The sequence below is a fragment of the Sycon ciliatum genome, chromosome 4 (assembly GCF_964019385.1).
Source record: "Sycon ciliatum chromosome 4, ocSycCili1.1, whole genome shotgun sequence".
In the NCBI taxonomy this organism is placed as follows: Eukaryota; Metazoa; Porifera; class Calcarea; order Leucosolenida; family Sycettidae; genus Sycon; species Sycon ciliatum.
The window spans coordinates 41,143,623-41,163,643 of NC_088646.1; the positions used below are offsets into that span (position 1 = coordinate 41,143,623).

The window sequence follows — 20,021 nt, forward strand, 5'->3', positions numbered from 1 at the left end:
TGGACAGTGGACCAAAAGGAGGGATATGGACAGTGGACCAAAAGGAGGGATATGGACAGTGGACCAAAAGGAGGGATATGGACAGTGGACCAAAAGGAGGGATATGGACAGTGGACCAAAAGGAGGGATATGGACAGTGGACCAAAAGGAGGGATATGGACAGTGGACCAAAAGGAGGGATATGGACAGTGGACCAAAAGGAGGGATATGGACAGTGGACCAAAAGGAGGGATATGGACAGTGGACCAAAAGGAGGGATATGGACAGTGGACCAAAAGGAGGGATATGGACAGTGGACCAAAAGGAGGGATATGGACAGTGGACCAAAAGGAGGGATATGGACAGTGGACCAAAAGGAGGGATATGGACAGTGGACCAAAAGGAGGGATATGGACAGTGGACCAAAAGGAGGGATATGGACAGTGGACCAAAAGGAGGGATATGGACAGTGGACCAAAAGGAGGGATATGGACAGTGGACCAAAAGGAGGGATATGGACAGTGGACCAAAAGGAGGGATATGGACAGTGGACCAAAAGGAGGGATATGGACAGTGGACCAAAAGGAGGGATATGGACAGTGGACCAAAAGGAGGGATATGGACAGTGGACCAAAAGGAGGGATATGGACAGTGGACCAAAAGGAGGGATATGGACAGTGGACCAAAAGGAGGGATATGGACAGTGGACCAAAAGGAGGGATATGGACAGTGGACCAAAAGGAGGGATATGGACAGTGGACCAAAAGGAGGGATATGGACAGTGGACCAAAAGGAGGGATATGGACAGTGGACCAAAAGGAGGGATATGGACAGTGGACCAAAAGGAGGGATATGGACAGTGGACCAAAAGGAGGGATATGGACAGTGGACCAAAAGGAGGGATATGGACAGTGGACCAAAAGGAGGGATATGGACAGTGGACCAAAAGAAAATACCTCCACAACTAAACTACCTTGCATGGAATATGGGTGACAACTAATTACTTACAAGTACATGACATTGTACTCGTACATGATTGCACATGTGGTTTCACTTTTAGTTTGCATGCAGCACCAAGAGTACATAATGGGGGGTTATACTCTTGGCAGCACGCAAAGAAAGCGCCGAGGAAGGGTTGAGAGAAACACTGTCCTCAGCTCTAGTCGAGTAGCGGGGCTCGGAAGCTCGGACTTGGGGTCTCAGTGCAAATACGTGTGCGGCTTTGTGTTTCCCAATATCTTCCTCCATTCCCAAATCCCTGCAGTGACAAGCAACCTGTCACTTGTGGAGAGAATACATGTATGAGGTGCCATGCCTGCTATCCGTGACGGACAACACCGACGGGACCACCTAGTACCTCTGTCTAATGATGTGACAACCACATGACATGTGGCTGTCACATTGTACGATCGTTCCAGGCATATAATTGTAGCAAGAGTATAATCCCCTGACGAAAGTGACTACTTTTTCAAGCACCCTCCTCTACATCATACATGTACCGGCATATGTAGCCATAAGCAATGTAACCAAGTAACTAATTAGTAACTTAGTTCAAGTCCTACTGTCTGCTGACTCGTACTTGTCGTAGCGAAAAGCAATGCGGCGAAGCTACTACTAGTACTACGACCGCTTGTGTCGATACACTTCGCTGTGCCTCTGAATCACCGAGTGCAAGTGTGACTTGTCGGCATCATTATTTTCGTTTTGTGTTTTAATAGGACACGCTTTGTATTGTCGCTCAGTTCGCGGTTGTCGGAAGCTGGTGAGGTCCAGCGGTAACTGCTGCAAGTGCTCGTTGGTTTCTTTTGGATCTTTTCAACGCCCTCCACGGCTCCAGTCATCCAGAATCCCACGGCTTTTCCTGAGATTATTGCGGTGACGTTTGCACTTTGCAGGGTTTTGGAATTTTAGGAAGCATGGCCGAGATCGAGAAAGAAGCTCTCGCGACCGATCAGGAAACCCCGCCTACAAGAGAATATACGGTGACATTTTGCTGCCTGCCGCTACCCTGCTGCCTCGGACCTTTTCGTATAGATGCTGACAAACTCAAGCTTATCGGTGCTGTTTGCACCGGTCTTGCGCTGGTGAGTTGTGTTGCTGCTGTTTGTCAAGCGATTGGACTTGCTAGTAGCTCCTGTATGCTGCTTCAGATCTGCCCTAAGTCATTTCGAGTGTTTGATTATCATTAATGGCGACCGTGTGTGCATGTGGGCTTGGTAGATCTGGTGGGTCGGGCACATCCATCCCAAACATGCTCACACGGACCCTGTGCCCCGTGATCACACCTGGAAGGCTTTCATTGTACGAACATTACACTAGCCTAGTGCTTGTCATAGGAATTCTCCACACATGCCGTGTAGTAGGCCTTGACGGCTAATGCTCGCAGAACTGACCGATTTTGCTCAAGAAGCAGTGAAATTGGCAGAACCAGACAAAGCGTATTATTATTATTATTATTATTATTATTATTATTATATGCATTCCCGCGGCAGCGTCAACAGTGCAAGTGCAAGTCGCCCATGTTGTAAAATGATGTGTTGTTTTCCTGTGTGATGGCATTCCCCAAACTGTCTCGTCTAGTTGCGTGCATGTGTGATATGAGCATGCGCGATTTTGTAGTCGAGAGTCCTTTTGTCAGTCTTCTTGTTCGTCCCTTTGAGTGTTGTTTCCATTTCCGTAATGTCAATAATAATTATGTAAACCAAACTAGTCTTGTCCTTTGTGTCCTGCGTCCCGGGGAACGGAATGGCTGTGATTCCGTAACAACGTGGTGCCGAAACCCGGGACGCAGAGGATGAGTAAGTTTGTCATGAGTCTGTTCGTCGTCGTCAACAACTAATACAAGTAATAGTACAACTAGAGAGTAAGCGTGGGGATGGAGGAGAGACGAGGAGCTGGTGGAAGCGGAAGAAGACGCGGAGAGGAGGCAGAGAAGGTGGTGGACCGGCAGAAGCTGGGGACTGGAGCCTGGGACGGCAGGTACCGCATGGAGCGTGTGGCCGTGGCTCGCCAGAGGCCAGTGGATGAGTCTGGCATCACCGACTGTGTGTCGTCCTTTGTTGTTGTTTTGCTCGCTGTGTTGTCTGATCGTGTTTCTCTCGCTGTTCAGTTGGTTGCTGTGTTGTTGAGTTTGGTTGTCGGTATGTTGCTCTTCTCGTCGTTCTGTTGTTCTGCATTAATTTGTGTTGTAGATTTATTTTGCGCTGCTGCGCGCATATTGTTATTATTTTGTTGGAGCTTTGGCTCTTGTGTCTTGGTTTGGCCCTGTGTCGTGGCCCAGTTTTGTTGTGCTACAATGTAAGCTGTTGGTTGGTTTTTCTGTTTTGCTGTGGTTCCTTTTGCTGTTGTGCATGTGGAACGTGGTGTCGGTTTATTATTTTGTGGAATGTCATCAAGGGGGCAGGTGTTGTAAAATGATGTGTTGTTTTCCTGTGTGATGGCATTCCCCAAACTGTCTCGTCTAGTTGCGTGCATGTGTGATATGAGCATGCGCGATTTTGTAGTCGAGAGTCCTTTTGTCAGTCTTCTTGTTCGTCCCTTTGAGTGTTGTCTCCATTTCCGTAATGTCAATAATAATTATGTAAACCAAACTCATCTTGTCCTTTGTGTCCTGCGTCCCGGGGAACGGAATGGCTGTGATTCCGTAACACCCATGCACAAACACAGTCCACACGTTCGCTTATGCTGGACATGGTAAGAGAAGCAGTTGATATAGGAGACATAAAGACAACAAGCACAAACGTAGCTGTAAATCCTTTGTGTATAGAATGTTTAAAGTGTATTGAGCGATATTTCCGTGATCTGGGAAAAAGGTGACGGCGCGATTTCATCGCCGCAACCTCTACTTGCAGATCATATCCAGTAGCTGCCTCCATTCGCTTCGAACTGCAGCTACGTCTGATAGGCGCTCCAGATCTTCCAGGCTCTGCAATCGCCCGCACGCAGCTCGGTGGAGGTCGTCGTCGAGCTTCACCGGCAGGGTGATGCGAGGGCGGCCCGCTTGTGGTCATCACATCGAAAGTAGCTGACCATGGTTAGGACGGCGGGGGCATCACTGGGAAGTCGAAGGATATGGCCAAATAGCTTCCACCGAGCTCTGGTGATGATGCGGCTGATCGGCTCTGCCTTGCACCTGTCGTAGAGTGCCGTTGTTGCGATCTTCTGCGGCCAGACAAAGCCGATCAGTGAACGGAGCTGGCCGCGGTGGAATGCGTCGAGTCCACCCTCGGCAGCTGCCGTGAGTCCCCATGTGCCGGCGTTATATACTAGCACTGGTATGGCAGGCTCGAATTCTGCACCTCATCTTTATCCATGACTGCATGAAGTATACCAGAAAAGTAACAAATTATAATATTATCGTTTTCTGCCAGCATTATCCACCAAGGGCTGATACTGTACTGTACTGTAGCAGTGTAGGTACGTGTAGGTACATACTGTACTGTATGTACGTGTATGTCAGTGCAAACAAGCTGTAGGGACATGTACATGACTGTACTATGTCAGTGCAAACAAGCTGGCTTCTGGCCGCCTCATTAAATGTATCTGCTACACACGTTGGACTTATAACCTAACACGGGTTAAAAACCAGTATTAGCCTGATAAACCTTGTTATAGTTCACGCAATTGTTAGATTGACAGCATGAAACAAGGCGGAGGACACTGTGTTCGGAAACAGTGACCTTACTACAACCTTCCGCGGTTGGCAGCGCCATGGGCAGAAGTTGGAAGAAAAAGAAAAAGAAAAAGAAGTCTTTATACAAGTTAAAGAAATGAGCGAAGAAAACAAGACGACATCAGGAGTAGTCTCCTGACCCCTTGCATAATGAGGGTCAGAACCGGGTGCGATACCCATAATTATGGTTCAAATGGTCCGCAGGGACCGGGGCTCTGCCAACCGCGGAAGGTTGTAGTAAGGTCACTGTTTCCAAACACAGTGTCCTCCGCCTTGTGTCATTCTGTCAATCTAACAATTACGTTGGACTTCTACAGTGTACATGTACATGTATATACAGCAGCATCTATCCATCACAGCGTAAGAGCTAAGGGCAGACAGCCCCGTGAGAAGGCAGTTCTGATGGTGTACATGTAATTGGAATTGTCTCCCACCCCGATTGACAACTTTAGATTCCCTAACAGAATTCAAGCGTCATTTACGTATTTACATTGCAAAGTATCAGTTCGACTGCACTGGTATTCCTTTGATGTGCAATCATTGATTTACATGTACACGTACACTGCTTGTTCTTTCACTGTATCTTTTGTACAGCATCTCTCTGTTCCCGAACTCATTTTGCACATTTTCTCTTTTTCCCAACTCCAATGTTCATTGTATAGACACAAATAGGAGATCCCCCCGATAGGCGTCAGACTTTGGGTAATCCTGAAATAAAGATTATGAAAAGAAGAAGGACAAAATGGTACGAGTCTTTTCACAATAATTTAATTTGCTCACCATCTGAGCCTGGTTACATTTATCATTATTATGTAAGAAGTGACATTTTTTCCTAATGAAAATACGAGTTAAACACATTGCGGCATTAGGGTGGTGTGGTTGTACATCTGAAAAAGTCGGGACTGGAACAAACTCTTGACAAGTGGTTGTTGCTTTGCTTGTATTGCTTGTGTTTGCAGTTCTTCTCAATCATCGTTGTTGGAGTTATCAGCGATGAGCTGCATGTCCAGCAAGAACAGGGAGGCGCATACTGTTACTTCGGCGGCAGCAATAGCAACTGTGGCTTTGGCATTTTCTGTGGAAGCCTCTCCATTATCTTGTGCATTGTGCTGGGAGCGCTGTATTTCCTGCGCTTCAAGCCGATTGTGACGCATGAGTTTTTGGGTACAGCTCCACAGTTTCTGGCCGAGGTGAGCAGTTTCGATGGTTTCTGGCTGTAACATTCCACTAGCCGGTGTTCTTTCTTTATTTTATTTATTGCACTCAACTCGTGGTCCATGACCAATTGGCACGCAAAGTGCGAGCGAGAGGGGTGATAGCCAACCACGGCAAGAAAAGAAAAGAAAGGAATAAAGAAAAAGAGAAGAAAGAAGGAGTGACGAGAATCCAGCAAGGAGATCCTATCATACTATCATACTACATTATGCGATCGGAGTGCATTTTTAAAGCTGGAAAGACATTTTGATATCTTAACATGCAGAAGGAAGTTGCAGCCAAAAGCTGGAGGACAAAAACCAAGGAGAGTTGGTAAATGCGGCTGAATTAGCACGAGGAAGTGAGACTATTACGAGTGGACCGGGACAGAGAAAACCAATTGAATACGGAGAGATGAATGGGAATTTTACCTAGGCGAATTCTGTGGATCAAAATGCAAAGCTGCTGTTTGCGATTATCTTGCAGTGGCTGAGCATTGCTACAATATTTTAAGAAGAGATTTCTTCATATACATGTACATGTAGGCAGGCGGGGTGATGGGAGGGGGGGGGAGGGCGTTCTGCCAAGGGGGGGGGGGGTGTAAACTCACGGGAGAGAGACAAAAATGACGAAGAAGAGGCTAGGTTATATGCGAAGAAGGGATGTATACGCCATTAGCTAACCAATGCAGAATTGTAAATCTCTGTCAAGTCGAGAAGGTCGAGGGCTGTCTTCAATGCTGATGGTTTTGGAATGAATCCTACAGCGGGGGGAAGGGGGGGAAGGGGGGGGGGAAGGGGGGGGGAAGGGGGGGGGAAGGGGGGGGGAACAGGGGCGTACACCGCTCGCCTCCAGGAGTGGTTCCCATGCCAACTGATCAACCAACATAATTCCACACGGCTAGTGCTCTTATACGTATCCGACGGAGTTTCTGCATAAACTGCTGGATAATGTCACTGCTAGGCATATTTGATTTAAAAGACTGAACTTTGCCAAGGCATTTTTATGGATGTTTTGTTCAGCAGGACGACTTCATGTTATGCCGTGAAACGAGTCGCTGAAGCACATCCACACGCTCAGTCTTGAGTCGGGTTATATTCTCGGAAGGACTGCGGTAAAGCTGCCCAAACTTCGAATCACCTGGAGCAAACATTACACAGGGCAAGCAGATGCCACCATGGCACGCCGGTCAAACGACTACACAGGGAAACTCCTCCAACCAGGATAGTTGAAAGCGGCGCTGTTTGCCACCCGTCTGGACACGCACAGGAAACGAAATCCTTCGCCTTCAGTGCAGCTAGTGGCGCACAATGATTGTCAATGACGGAAATCTTTTTCATGTCAGGCAAATTTCGGAGGAATCAGGGATTCCACCGTGGAAGTACACTTTCAGAATATCCTTTCCAACGCACTCCAATGTCACTGAAGTAAGTCTTGGATGATCCAGCAGCTTCCAACAACGGTCGCTCTACAGCTTCGACGACGATTCCGTCCTCTGTGCTGCTCGTTGCAGACTCCACTTGAAAGTCAGGTGCGTCCGCAATCTCATCTATCGCTTGACCTTCGTCACTGGCTACACGCTTTGCCTCCTGCTCGAAATAGCTCTGAACAGAGCGCTGGCCCTCTGGATGTCGACTCTTCATATTTCTTTTCCACAAAGCGAAAGCATCGTCAAAAACGTAACCAACTTTATCGAAACAAACTGCAAAGGAAATGACTCTGAGATCGAGGCCCTGAATCGATGTAACTCGTATGTAGAGACTTTGTTGCACCCAGTAAGATCAGTAGATCTACGCTGTGTCACAAAAAAAATGCCTCAGCAGCACTTTTACCCCTTGCCTAGTCACCATGTCACCGTCGTCGGACTGTCAGGCGGACTCCAGGCGCCTAGGCATGCATGCACTGCACGCTGGGCCTTGATCAAAAACATTCTCCGTACCCACATCGAAATTATTTTACTGGTTCCCGGGCATCCCGGGAACCGCCCTATGTACGCCCCTGGGGAAGGGGGGGGGGAAGGGGGGGGAGGGGGGGAAGGGGGGGAAGGGGGGGGGGACTGGAAGATTTCTCTACACTTTTTTTCACGGTTTGTGTCAGACTCGGGTAGAGGCTGAGTCACAGTTTCTGCATCCGTAGGAACGCCATTACCCTTCAAGGATCAAGGCGCAGATGCAGCTCCTAAAACGGTGGGAGGTGAGGAGATCAGACCCACCACCAAAGTGGTCAAAGACCGAATATCCCATTCACTCCATCCATGCTTCCCTCGCCGGGTGCCAGGCCACGAGTTCCCAAAGAAAAATCCTTCCGCTTCCAAGCAAGACTTGACCCTGGTACCCTCTGTTTCTCAATCATGGTCTTAGACCATCCCACTATACTCTCTAGACTTGCAATAGCAGCAGCAGCTGTATTGTTGACCACTGTGCTGAGTGATCTATCGAAGATATGACCACGAAAATTGCAAACTTTCTACTTCCTCACTTAGGCCATCTGGGGTTACTGATTGCTTTCTTCAAAACAAAATGTTTTAGTATTTTTCAGCCCCTAGTACAGGTCGTCCCCCGTTAATACGAGTCCGGTTAGTACATAAATCCCATTAGTACATAAGAAATCTCAAGTCCCGGACGAAACGTGGTCACTTCCATACAAATTTTGTCGGTTAGTACATAATTCGTTAGTACATAAACCCCGTTAGTACATAGCATTTCTCCGTACCCGCATGCCACCTACCTCAATAGTACATAATTTGTTGGTCTTTTGGCCTTCCAGTGGAGGCACATCGTGTTCTAGTTTCTACTTGTGGACGCAATTAGCTCAGAAATCAGAGCGCACATCAAAAACCGACAAAGCTCTGTTGTTTTTTCGAGTGACTACAGGCGCCGCTGGGCATGTATCATGTCAACTGTAGAATCTTCGCTGACTGTGACCGTTATAACATAATTTTTATGTTATATCGAGGGAATCAAGAAAATCTCGCTCCCTAGTCATGGCAGCAAGAAATACTCAGAAAAGTTGAAAAAAGTGAAAAAATCTGGTATACAAGCAAGTTATGTACACTGTAGTTTAGTACATAAACCCCGTTAATACATAACATTTGTCAAGTCCCAGAGATTATGTATTAACGAGGGACGACCTGTACCCCACCCATCCCTTTTGCAGGTACAGTGTACAGTGTATAGTGTATAGTGTATAGTGTACATGTACATGTAGTAGTAAAACAAATTTCAACCAAATACAGCAACACCTGGCAATTCTCCACCCGCATTCAATAATTAGGCAGGCACAGTGGGTTGGTCAAAGACCATGATTGAAAAATGAGAGGCACCTGGTCCAAATCCTGCCTGGGAGCGGTTTTTTTCAGCCGTGCTGCTACCCACAGCCAACTGGGAACTTGTGCCAGGCACAAGGGGTAGATCTACATGGATGCGGCTGCCAGCGGATGGGGTTTCTCGGCACTTATGCCAGTGGCTGTGAGACGTATCCCCTTGCCTCCACCGTTAGGTGCTGCGTCTGCCGCTACGGGATACCGGGTTTTAGCGGCCGTCGAGAGTTCCCTTTGGGAACGAACATGATAAGTTACTTTACAAGCACTGTCTTTACTTATTCAATAATTATTTTCAAGACGAAACGCCTGAAATCCACACACACACTCACACCTAAACCAAAACATTTCGTTTTGACTGGAAATGACCCAATTGGTAACCTCGGACACCCCTTGCTTCTCTCCTCTCCCATTTACACTGTTGGATGTAATTTCCTTGCTCCCAAAATTGTACTCTTTGGGTTTTCTGTATGCTTTCCCAGGCAATAGCATCTGGTGTCATGACCCTGTTATTCTTAATCTGCGCGTTTGTCTTGGCAAACTCTGATCGAAGCGTAGCCAGCCGTGCCAACAAGAGAGATGCTGCCAATGCTGCCGTGACATTCTCTTTCTTTGCGACAACCATTTGGGTAAGTTGGATAACGTTCTCATTAGGGTCCGGCGGATTCTGCCGGCAGAAAAATTGGCAGAATTCAGTACTTTTTCTGGTAAGTTTCATGCATGTTTGGTATGTGGATAAAAAAATGGAGCAGAATTCGAGGAATTGCCCGTCATAAGGTTTGTATGGTTCTGCCAATTTCACTGCTTTTCGAGCAGAATCTGCCACCTTTTCGAGCAGAATACGCCGGTCCCTAGTTCTCACATGATGAAGGCGCAGGGTCGAGTCTCTTGGTCTTGTCTGCTCATAATGCTTATACAGTCATAGGGGTGAAATGAATACACTTTGTGACTACCGAATACCTAAACCTGTATCGATCGGTTCTCGGTCATCTTTCGATTATTTCTTCCACAGATAAAAGCAGTAACGTTATTAGAAGCTGAAAATGCAAAAAAATATAATTTAAAATTGAGGCTGCGTTTACACGACAACGATTTGCATTTACTTTTTCAAGTACACGACAACGAAGTACGACCTAAACGGAACGAAATCGCTGCGTTTACTAGTACTATGATTGTTTACACGACAACGCCCGAAAACGATACCTAAACGGAACGAAATGGAAACGCACTTCAAAGTGTTTTGAAACGTTTTCAAAACGTTTTCGTTCTCGTGTAAACGGTGAAAACAGTGAAAAAGATTCGGAGCGCGGTCATGGAAACCATTTCGCGCGGGACTATATTTCGCGGGAAATACCCAACCCTGGGCCTTGCGACCACCAGCACGTACCAACTCCAACTAACGTGTCACTTCCCGCCCTTGCAGCAAGCCAGCAAGTGCTAACTCCAGTCTGTTCGCCCGTTTTCCGTTTTCGTGTAAACGGTTCAAAACGATCTGCCGTTCTCGTGTCAACGGTTTGAAAACGATTCGAGGCCAGCCCGTTTTCGTTCCGTTTTGTTTCGTTTCATTTCGTCTCCATGTAAACGCAGCCTGAGCCTGTGGAGAAGAGAATTTTTTCTCGCACATTGTTCGATCTGCAGTCATACATGTATAATCATGTATAGTGTATGCATAATCGAGTAATCGAAACTTTTCGAATAATCGATTCGTTAGCTTGTAACGATTTATATTTCGAGTATTCGTTAGAATCGTTTCACCCCTACTTATACATTATCGTATCGGATGATCTTCACTGGTTTGAGGGAAAGACGCAAGCGGGAAAAGTCAGAAGAAGAAAATGACTGTCACCAGCAGGATGATCAGTGTCTATTGTTGATCAGTGTCTATTGTTGGGCAATGTCTATTGACTGAGTATTGTGGGGCAATCACGAAGCAACACTAGCACAAACCACGAGCCAAGCTGTTGGAATATAACCCTTTGACATGCCATGTTCATTGGGCTTCCATTTCTCATTTTTTTGTGTCTGTCTGTCTCCATGGATGTTTGTTGTTGTGTGTGGATGCATGCGCGTATCTTTGCCTGTGTATGTAATGTATACCTGTCACGTGTGCACGTATACCTGTGTTTGTATACCGGCTGTGCGTGTACGCCTGTGTAGGTATACCTGTGTATGATTGTATACCTGTGTATGTATCTGTCTTTTTCTTCTCGTTTGTTCAGAGTTTGTTGTCCTATATCCCCTTCATGAACTATAGAATGCTCCCTGACGAAGCTAGCAGCGGATCTGGCACCACAAGCAACCCCAGCGCTCCGGTGTAAATACTAATAGCATCACCAGGTAGCTTCCTGTCGTACCCGCTTGTATACTCCACCCACACAGACACCTAAAAACGTTAATATGGGTTCCAGCTAGACATACAATGGTGGTCTGTCACTGTGGATATTTTTCCTCCATCTTGTCAAGCATTACTGAAGCCATTACTATTGACTCAACATCCGAGTTCTATTACTGAAGCTCTTTGGGTTTTTTGTCTCCTGTTTTCTGGCTTAGACACACTGCTCCTACATGCAGTTGTGTATCATATGATTTTGTTTCTCTTGATCTCGTCAATGACCAATACTTACCTACTGTGCTGCACACTGTTCATGATCTAGCCTCAGTTTGATGATACAATATTGCAACATGCCGCACCTTTCATCCAACACGTGTACATCTACATCACAGCATATGACCATGGCATGGGCCGGTCCCTGCGTCTTGGTGCTGCATTTCATCTGCGAGCTGGCAACTTGCGGCAAGGAAACCCCGTTGCAATCTGCTACCTAATCTTGTACATGCGCTTTCAAGAGTGGGAACGACAGTACATGCAAGCCTTTGTTAGCTAGTCATCACTTTCTTCCCGATATCATGTTTTCTTGTCTCCCTTGGTCCTTCACTACCTTTGCATCTAGTTGATTCAGCCTTTGTGGAATATTATTCAAATTCGTTCCGTTGATCTCACTGCCCCGTCGTTTGTTCACATGTAGCTGTGATGTTCACACACATACTGGAAATTGAATCCGCAATTTCATGTTTCGTACCTAAGCCAGTACTCGCTAGCCGCAAATCACCAAGTGACACACCCACAGACTTCACAGAATGAGCGCAGCGTTTATTTACCATGATACATGTAGTGTTTCAGACGGTCTCGGCTATGGCCCACACACAATAGTTATCTCAGCTATGGCCCACACACAATAGTTATCTCGGCTATGGCCCACACACAATAGTTATAATAGGACACGAAATTAATAGAGCATTCAGGAGACAGCAGGGTAGCAAGGGGGAGGGGAGGGGGGGGGGGGGCAGCCAATAAAATGAAAATTTAATAATTTTGCACAGCGTGTACGTCAATTAACTACCGAAGCAGAAGGGCACACAGCATACACAAGAAGAACATAATATTAATATTCCATGTAGAGAAGAAATGATTCTCTCAGTTGGGAAGCTAGCGGTCAAACACTCATAGCAGATTTGAATGATTTCTGTTTCTGGAAGAAAAAAAAAGGACGAATCCGTTCATTCTGATAAAATCAAGTAAAGGTAAAAGAGAGGTTTTGCATCCCCATGGCAACATACATACACACTAGCGCAGTGCACAGTATGGCAGTGTGCTGACGAGAGTACAGTGACATGCAGCCCTGTGCTTGGCAGTGTTCAATTAGTGACACGGAGAATACACAGCACAGCCCTGTGCTTGGCACTGTTCAATTAGTGACACGGAGAATACACAGCACAGCCGATGAGAATAGAAGTGTAAGCGGAATGTGCCGCACAGCTAGCAGTAGAGCATGCTGATACAGGCAAGGACTAACACATTGTACTTTAGTAGTGTACTTTACTTCACATGATTATATACACGCGTACAATAGGGACTAGTATAGTGATACACATGCACGGGTACGTGTGCAAGGAATGCCAAGGATACGCATACTTCATACACACACACACACACACACACACACACACACACACACACACACATACATACACATACCGGTACACACACATACACACACACACACACATCACGCTACACATGCCGGCACACGCACATACTTCACACACATACTTCACACACATACTTCACACACATATACTTCATCTCAAGTGCATCACACAGTCTGCTGTTTAGAAGGTCGTGAAAGAAGGTAACTATAGCAACCGTAGACTGAGACACTCATTGCTTTCTAAGCATCCACCACTTATCATCAGTAACGCCAGGTAACTATGGTAACGGTGTCTCACTGCTTTCTAATCATCCACCATGTATCGTCAGCAATGCCTTTCTGCCTGGCTGCCCCGACACGCTCCGACACCGATGCTATACGCTTCTTGGTGCCTGGAGCTGGTGGAGCATTGCCATTCGGTCCGGCTGTCGTCCACTCTGCATACCTTGGATCTTGACTAGTCACTTCGCCAATGCTCCTTGCACGACCCACAGGTATTTTTCTTGAGCCATCGGATGCAGACAGATCGGTAGTGTGCTGCATTGCCGGCTGGTGGAGTAAGACGGAGTAGGAGCGAGAACGATGACGCAGGCCGTCCATCTTTGCAAGGCCTGCTGTAGACAGAGAACACGCACCGCCATTGGCCGATGCCAGTTGATTGGTAGAATGTGATATCTGTGGGGTTATAGACTGAGCGCGGCTTCGGAATAGCTCGGCCATTTTCTGCACACGTCCAGTTGGTGGTGATTGGCCGTCGATACTGCCACGCCGAGTTACTAGTATCGGCGATGGTGTGGGTGACACGGAGTTGCGCCGAGCACTGTATCTCTCCGTGGCTGTCTTTGGCAGCTTTTGACTCACAGACCTGCGCAGCGAGGTGTTCCGACCACCAGCCTGGTCCGCAGGCGTTGTGGCTGCTGCTGCGGCTACGCCCGTAGCTAGGCTGGACGCTGTGTCTACCGGAGTGTCAACTGCTGCACCTGCTGCAATATCTGCTGCAGATGCTTGCACAGGTTGTTCAGGATCTTGCTCTCGATGTTGTTCAGACTGTCGTGTCTCTGTTGCTTGGGTATCTGTTGCTTGTAGCATTTTCTTGGCAGTTGGTGGTGTTGCTTCAGTTATGAAGACTGTGGTACTGGACACAGACGAGGTGGGACTTTGTGACATGGATGATCGGCTAGACTCGGTTGATCCACAGCTTCGCTTGCGTCGCTTCAGGGAATTGTACTTTGTGTTGCCTTCCAGCTGCATGCTGTCCTGCATCCACTGTGGACTCTGCGCTGCTGCTGCTGGTGCTGTGGTGTCCTTGCTGTCGGCGGCAATGCCATTACATGTGTAACGACTGGTTACAGGGAGGCTGATCACAGGACGGATGGGTGTGTGTGTTCTGATGGTGAGTGGGGGTGAGATCTCTGGAGCAGACATGACTGGGGGTGGTGAATTGAAGTCATCACTGGGAGTGGAACTACAGTCGCTCACCATGCACTCCGAAACACCAGATGATGTGTCACCAGAATTCATTGGCCATGCTGATGTGAATTCATCCTGTGCTTCTATACTGCAGGGCTCAATGGTGGTTGCAATCTCAGCCGATATCGTGATGTCAGCCGTTGTGACGATGTCAGACGTTGCCAGGATGTCAGCAGTTGTGATGATGTCAGATGACGTCATGATGTCAGCTGATGCCACGATCTCAGCTGATGCCATGATGTCAGCTGATGTCAGGATGATGTCATGGTCATACATGTCAGCAGTATGGGACTCACCATTGCACGAGCTGCTGCTGCTGTTGGTAGTGGTAGTGGTGGTCTTGTTGGCTTGCAATCCCTCCACCAGACTAATGACCTGCTTGTGTTCAGCAGTGACTTGAGAGAACTCATCTTGCAACAACTTCAAACGTTGATTCAGCTCCTCTTCTTGCTCCGTCAGCTCTTCAATTCTGCGATTGCAGCGCTTCAGCTGGGCAGCATGGCTTTCTCGTTCGATCTCCAACAGATGGACGTCATCCTCCATTTTCTGTACATATTCGCCGGCTGTTCGCGACCAGGCATGAATATAGGAGCTGGTCTGTCGTTGTTCAACACATCTCTCCAGTACGGTGGCCATGCTGGGTCTGAGCTGTGGCTGGGAACTGGTGCACATCAGTACGACTTCATAGAGAGGATGTAGATCGGACAGCTTACGTACGTCACTGGCAACGCTACCCAGTGGACGGCCTAAGCACAACTCCAGCATCGTAGCGCCAAAACAGTACACATCCTCCGACGGTTGGAGTTGTCGTAGCGGACCGTTGACACGTTCAGGTGCCGATGTCGGCGCCTTCAGGAGATATTCCGGTTCGAACTCCTGTAACGTGGAGCGTACCGCATCAGCCACACAGCAGTACAGAAGCCGCGCCTACACCATAACAACGAGAAGAGAAAACAATAAATTTAATAACCCGGCAACACTCATTTATGGTCAAGACCTGGAAGAAGCTGGTCTCTGTCTGGCAGTGGCACCCTAACTTATTGGTGCCTCCTGCATAGTTCCAGATCAGTATGAGAGAGAGAGAGAGAGAGAGAGAGAGAGAGAGAGAGAGAGAGAGAGAGAGAGAGAAACCAGCACATTCTGCAGCGAGTGCCCCGTGCAATCCTTCCCTGCCACATTCGAGGCCGGAAATGTCCAAGAGCAGGGAATTCAGCCATTTAAAAAAACCACAACACAGCTATCCCAAGGCAAAGTACATCAGAAGCTTTTCGGCCAAAAACCGGCTTTCAAAAGCCAGGGCGACCATTTTTGGATGAATGGACTTAAACTGACTGGTCAGATGTCAAGACCAGACACTGAGACAGTGAGACACAGCGATAGCCAACAGCTACTGTAAAGCGATACTTTCGTGGCGCGCAAATTTTGCGTTTTCCTGAAATTGGACTGGTTCGCGATGAGGAACTTTGGCGATTTATCTCTTCAGTTGGATCTTGTACTGTCTAAATCAATGTCAAGAGCAGTTTGCGGCGATTTATATTCGCGGATGTGCGATGGGCGCGACAATAGCGAAATTTAATCTCTTGAAAAAGTTTCTCACTACACAGCTAAGGCTGCGATAGGTCACACCTGAAACCATCTGATGCACACTTCATCCATCCAGCAGATGTAAACATGTGTGAGTAGCGGCATGCTGTGAACCAGGATTCATTTTCTTCCCCTACTAAATCCATGTACCTCAAGTAACTGAAACCATGAATAGGGCTCAAGTAACTGAAACCGCGAATAGGGTCCGGATAGACGCACCAGCCCAGGGCCTGATCGCTAAGCCTTTCCTCGTGCTTGGCATTCCACTGTATCATTTCGAAAAGACCGCACCGGCGGTGTCATGCAGGCCATCCAGACCACTGAACTGTGAAATGCCGTGCACTGACCAGGGGCACAGCTCGCATATCTGTGATGTGGTGCCCATGGACCGCTGGCCGTCATTTTGCCCATTTTGACTATCGTATTTCTCTGGATGTAAGTCGCCCCTTTTTACAATAAACTTCAAGAGCAAAGAAGGGAGTGCGGTGCGACGTACACTCGAGTGTGAATTCCTACTTCTGTGAATGTATTGAAACAGTGTGGCTCAGACCTGAAAATGGGTTGCAAGTTATAATCAAGTGAACCTACCCAGAGCTACGTCTCGTTATGGCCTGAATGCTATTTCATTTTTGGCAGCAGACAGATGGAACATGCTTCCACCTGGATGTCGTCAAGCTAAGCCCCTTTCTGCATTTGTCACAAGCACCAAGTCATTCCTAGGGTTCCCAGTAAAAAGGCAACGCCTGTTGGGAGTTCCCTAATAAAATAATAAATTCTACTATTACTACTACTAAGTGCGACTTGTAATCGGGGAAATACGGTACATAGTGCCTACGCCAGCTATTTCAAGTGCTGGTTTGGTGATCAGACAACGCTGACTATACACGAGCTACGCGGCATATCTGCTAACTGGTGGCACTACACGTGCCCACATGACAAGTGCACTGGTCAATGCCTGTACGCACATGGTGGCATCTTGTTCTGGCACTCGACTGATACAGTTTCAAAACTTTCAATCAAGCTTCCCGAAATTCCATCTATATTGGCTGCATACATTTAACATCCTTTGGAAAGGATGGAGCACATCAAACTGATTGTCGTAAATAGTAGAATATTGATTGTGTACCCAATCACTACAATGTACTTCAGTAGTACTACTACCGCAAATAGAACATTTTACAAACTGTGGGATTTGCTCAGGTCTCTGAATGGGCTTAAATTTTTTGTATCCTGTAATTATTTTTTTGAAGTTTCATTTACATCGCAAACACATCGCATTTCTGACTTGGTACATGTATTGGTCAAAACTAAAAAATGTATTAATCCCGGCGGCTCAGTTTGCTCTGCCAGGCTACAGTGTATGCATAATCAAGACACTGCATTGCCACTTGACACCAATCATAATTATTAATAATTTATTATCATCTAAGAGCACGGACACTGTGGACATGCTAATAAAATAATAACTCAGCACTATTCGGGGGTTGTCACATGTTCTATGACACCAGCATTCAAGTATCCAGTAACCACATCAATACCTGGGGCACCACTAGGCCTGGGATGATTTTATATTAAATTTATTGTTGAAACACACCGCCACTTTAGCCCAGTGTTAGTGCTCAGTAATTAGATCAGAGAATCCAGGGCAAGCTAGTCAGCTGATCCGAGTCCTTGTACACTGCAACGGTTGTGTACTGTACACACGTTGACAGCCTAGTTAAGGGTATAGGAGTTTGACAGAGAAGAACATAAACCCTGATCCATTTGTCCGGGATTGTGCATATCGTTTAGTATGTTTACTGCTCGATAATATCATGTTGTGCAAGTCCATGTACATGGCATATTATAATAAAATGGCTGGGACAGGTACCATACAGCGTACACAACCCCAAGCCAAGGATACAAGATGGGTGATCAGTGGTGATGGAGCAGAAAACTGATGTTGTTCACAAGCCGGCATTTGTTCCTGAAAATACCTCGTCACATTGATACACAATGAACGATGACACCATTACTGGCAGGCACCAGTATAACAATGCACGCACAGTCCGCAGTAGACTTACCTTGATATGCTTGTCGGCACGTCTCAGAGTTAGCAAACTGGAGCGAATGTTTCCATGCACTTGATCGTGTCTGTGGATATCCACCACCGCAGTGGCCAAATCACACGCGATGTCAATCAGGTCACACACGTCCAGTGTCGGGTAAGGCGTGCGTACCTGAGAGTGAGGATGCGAATGAACGTCTCCAACACTGTCGCCGTTGCACGAGCTATGGCCGTTCTGATGCTGTCGCTGTTGCTGCCGCGTCGCAGAGCTCTGATTTCTGCTGCCACTAGCCGTGCCAGCTTCTTGCGACTGAAACTGGCTGAAAAGACATTCATTGTGAAAAGTACCTTCTGTCAACACACTCGGAGTGGCATCTTCATCATTCCCACCATCGCCCGGCCACTGCACGCCAACAGGGAACAGTACGAACTCAGCGTCCAGGCCTGAGTCGCACGCCGTACCGAACGAGTCGCTCAAGTGGTCTGAGAATCGACGTCCTTCCTCACTTAGCGGATCCACCCTGCATGATGACTTTAGCATTGAATCAAGAGACACGACAAGTACAGAGGCATCTCCGACACATCCACGATACACGGCTCCATACTCGCTCTGGCCAGCACATTGGCCAATTTTCAAGACATCTTCTTCGTCCCCATCTGCCATATTACCAGTAGACCTGACTCATAAACAAAATACACACAGCGCCACAACACTCGACAACGACGACGACAACAAATTACATGCACGCAAAGTAAAGATCGCTGCAAAGAAGCATCGACTTTTTTTCTTTTGACGTTTCGCTCTGTTGCGCTCACGTCATGAGCGCATGCAGACCTACGAATGCATGGCCGGGCTAGGCTAGGCCTAGCCCATTTGTGGCTTCTCACTAGTCTGTCACTTGTCATTCCCACATATTATTGCCATTGGCAAAAAGCAAAGATACAATTTTTTTGAATACAATCTATGTAACCTGTGCGTACAGATAGAGATCACCATGATCACGAGTCACGACCGGTCGACCCTGGCCTGGCCTGAGCTGAGCTAGAGTCCTGACTCGAGACCCATCCCGCCAGGGCCGTACACCATGGTAGAGGAGACGGCTCGATACCGGAACGTTTTGACAGCCAAATTTGTATAGACCCAAAACGATCATCAACGTTGATTTTTCACTCGAAATATGTTTGTGGAAGGAAACTGGCATGTTGAAGTTTGCTCTGGGGCCAGAGTCAATCGAACTGAGCCACTCCTTTGTGTTGACCCATTGCCTCCAAGTTGCCCAATTTTTCGCTTCAAAAAAGTTCAAATCAGAGGTGGCTCCAAACCGGACACGTTTTAGAGTGCCCGTCAAATTCACTCTGGGTCTGAAATTAGGTAATTGCTATCGCTCCACGACGGCCAGTACAGAGTAACAATAAGCCTTGTGTGTGCTTCCATTAGTTTTGATTGGTATGCGGTGCTTTATTGTCGAGAGGCGAGCCGCTGTTTACCTGCGACAAGAAGTTGATTTTTCGAAAGTCGTAAAACTCAAGTCGCAGTGCGAAGCAACACGTCAAAAACTCACCTGCTTGATATGGCGCTTCTGGTCATCGCAGAGCCATGAAATTTTGGCTCGGAGTATAACACATCGTAGTCTCACTGTGACATATGTTTTCTAATCAAAATACCAAGAGAGAAAGTGAATATTGAGTCCGTTCCGGTTTGCAACCTATTTCCTATTTGAAACCGTCGCCTCTACACTGCAGTACATGATTCCGTTGATTTTTGTA

At 47.2% G+C, this 20,021-nt stretch overlaps 2 protein-coding genes across 2 annotated transcripts; one reads left to right on the forward strand and one right to left on the reverse strand.

The window, feature by feature from the left end:
* The first annotated feature begins 1,672 nt into the window (after window positions 1–1,672).
* On the forward strand, window positions 1,673–12,159 carry LOC135816210 (synaptogyrin-1-like). The gene is made up of 4 exons (XM_065329610.1): window positions 1,673–2,063; window positions 5,611–5,841; window positions 9,647–9,793; window positions 11,384–12,159. Exons 1-4 carry the CDS (start codon window positions 1,896–1,898, stop codon window positions 11,480–11,482), a joined length of 645 nt encoding a protein of 214 aa, XP_065185682.1. The 5' UTR covers window positions 1,673–1,895; the 3' UTR covers window positions 11,483–12,159.
* Window positions 12,160–12,294: 135 nt separating this feature from the next.
* On the reverse strand, window positions 12,295–19,027 carry LOC135816209 (uncharacterized). Its single transcript, XM_065329609.1, has 2 exons — window positions 18,271–19,027; window positions 12,295–15,550 (listed from the first exon to the last, which is right to left on the reverse strand). The coding sequence occupies exons 1-2, from the start codon at window positions 18,916–18,918 to the stop codon at window positions 13,448–13,450; spliced, it is 2,751 nt and encodes a 916-aa protein (XP_065185681.1). The 5' UTR covers window positions 18,919–19,027; the 3' UTR covers window positions 12,295–13,447.
* Between the last annotated feature and the right edge of the window lie 994 nt (window positions 19,028–20,021).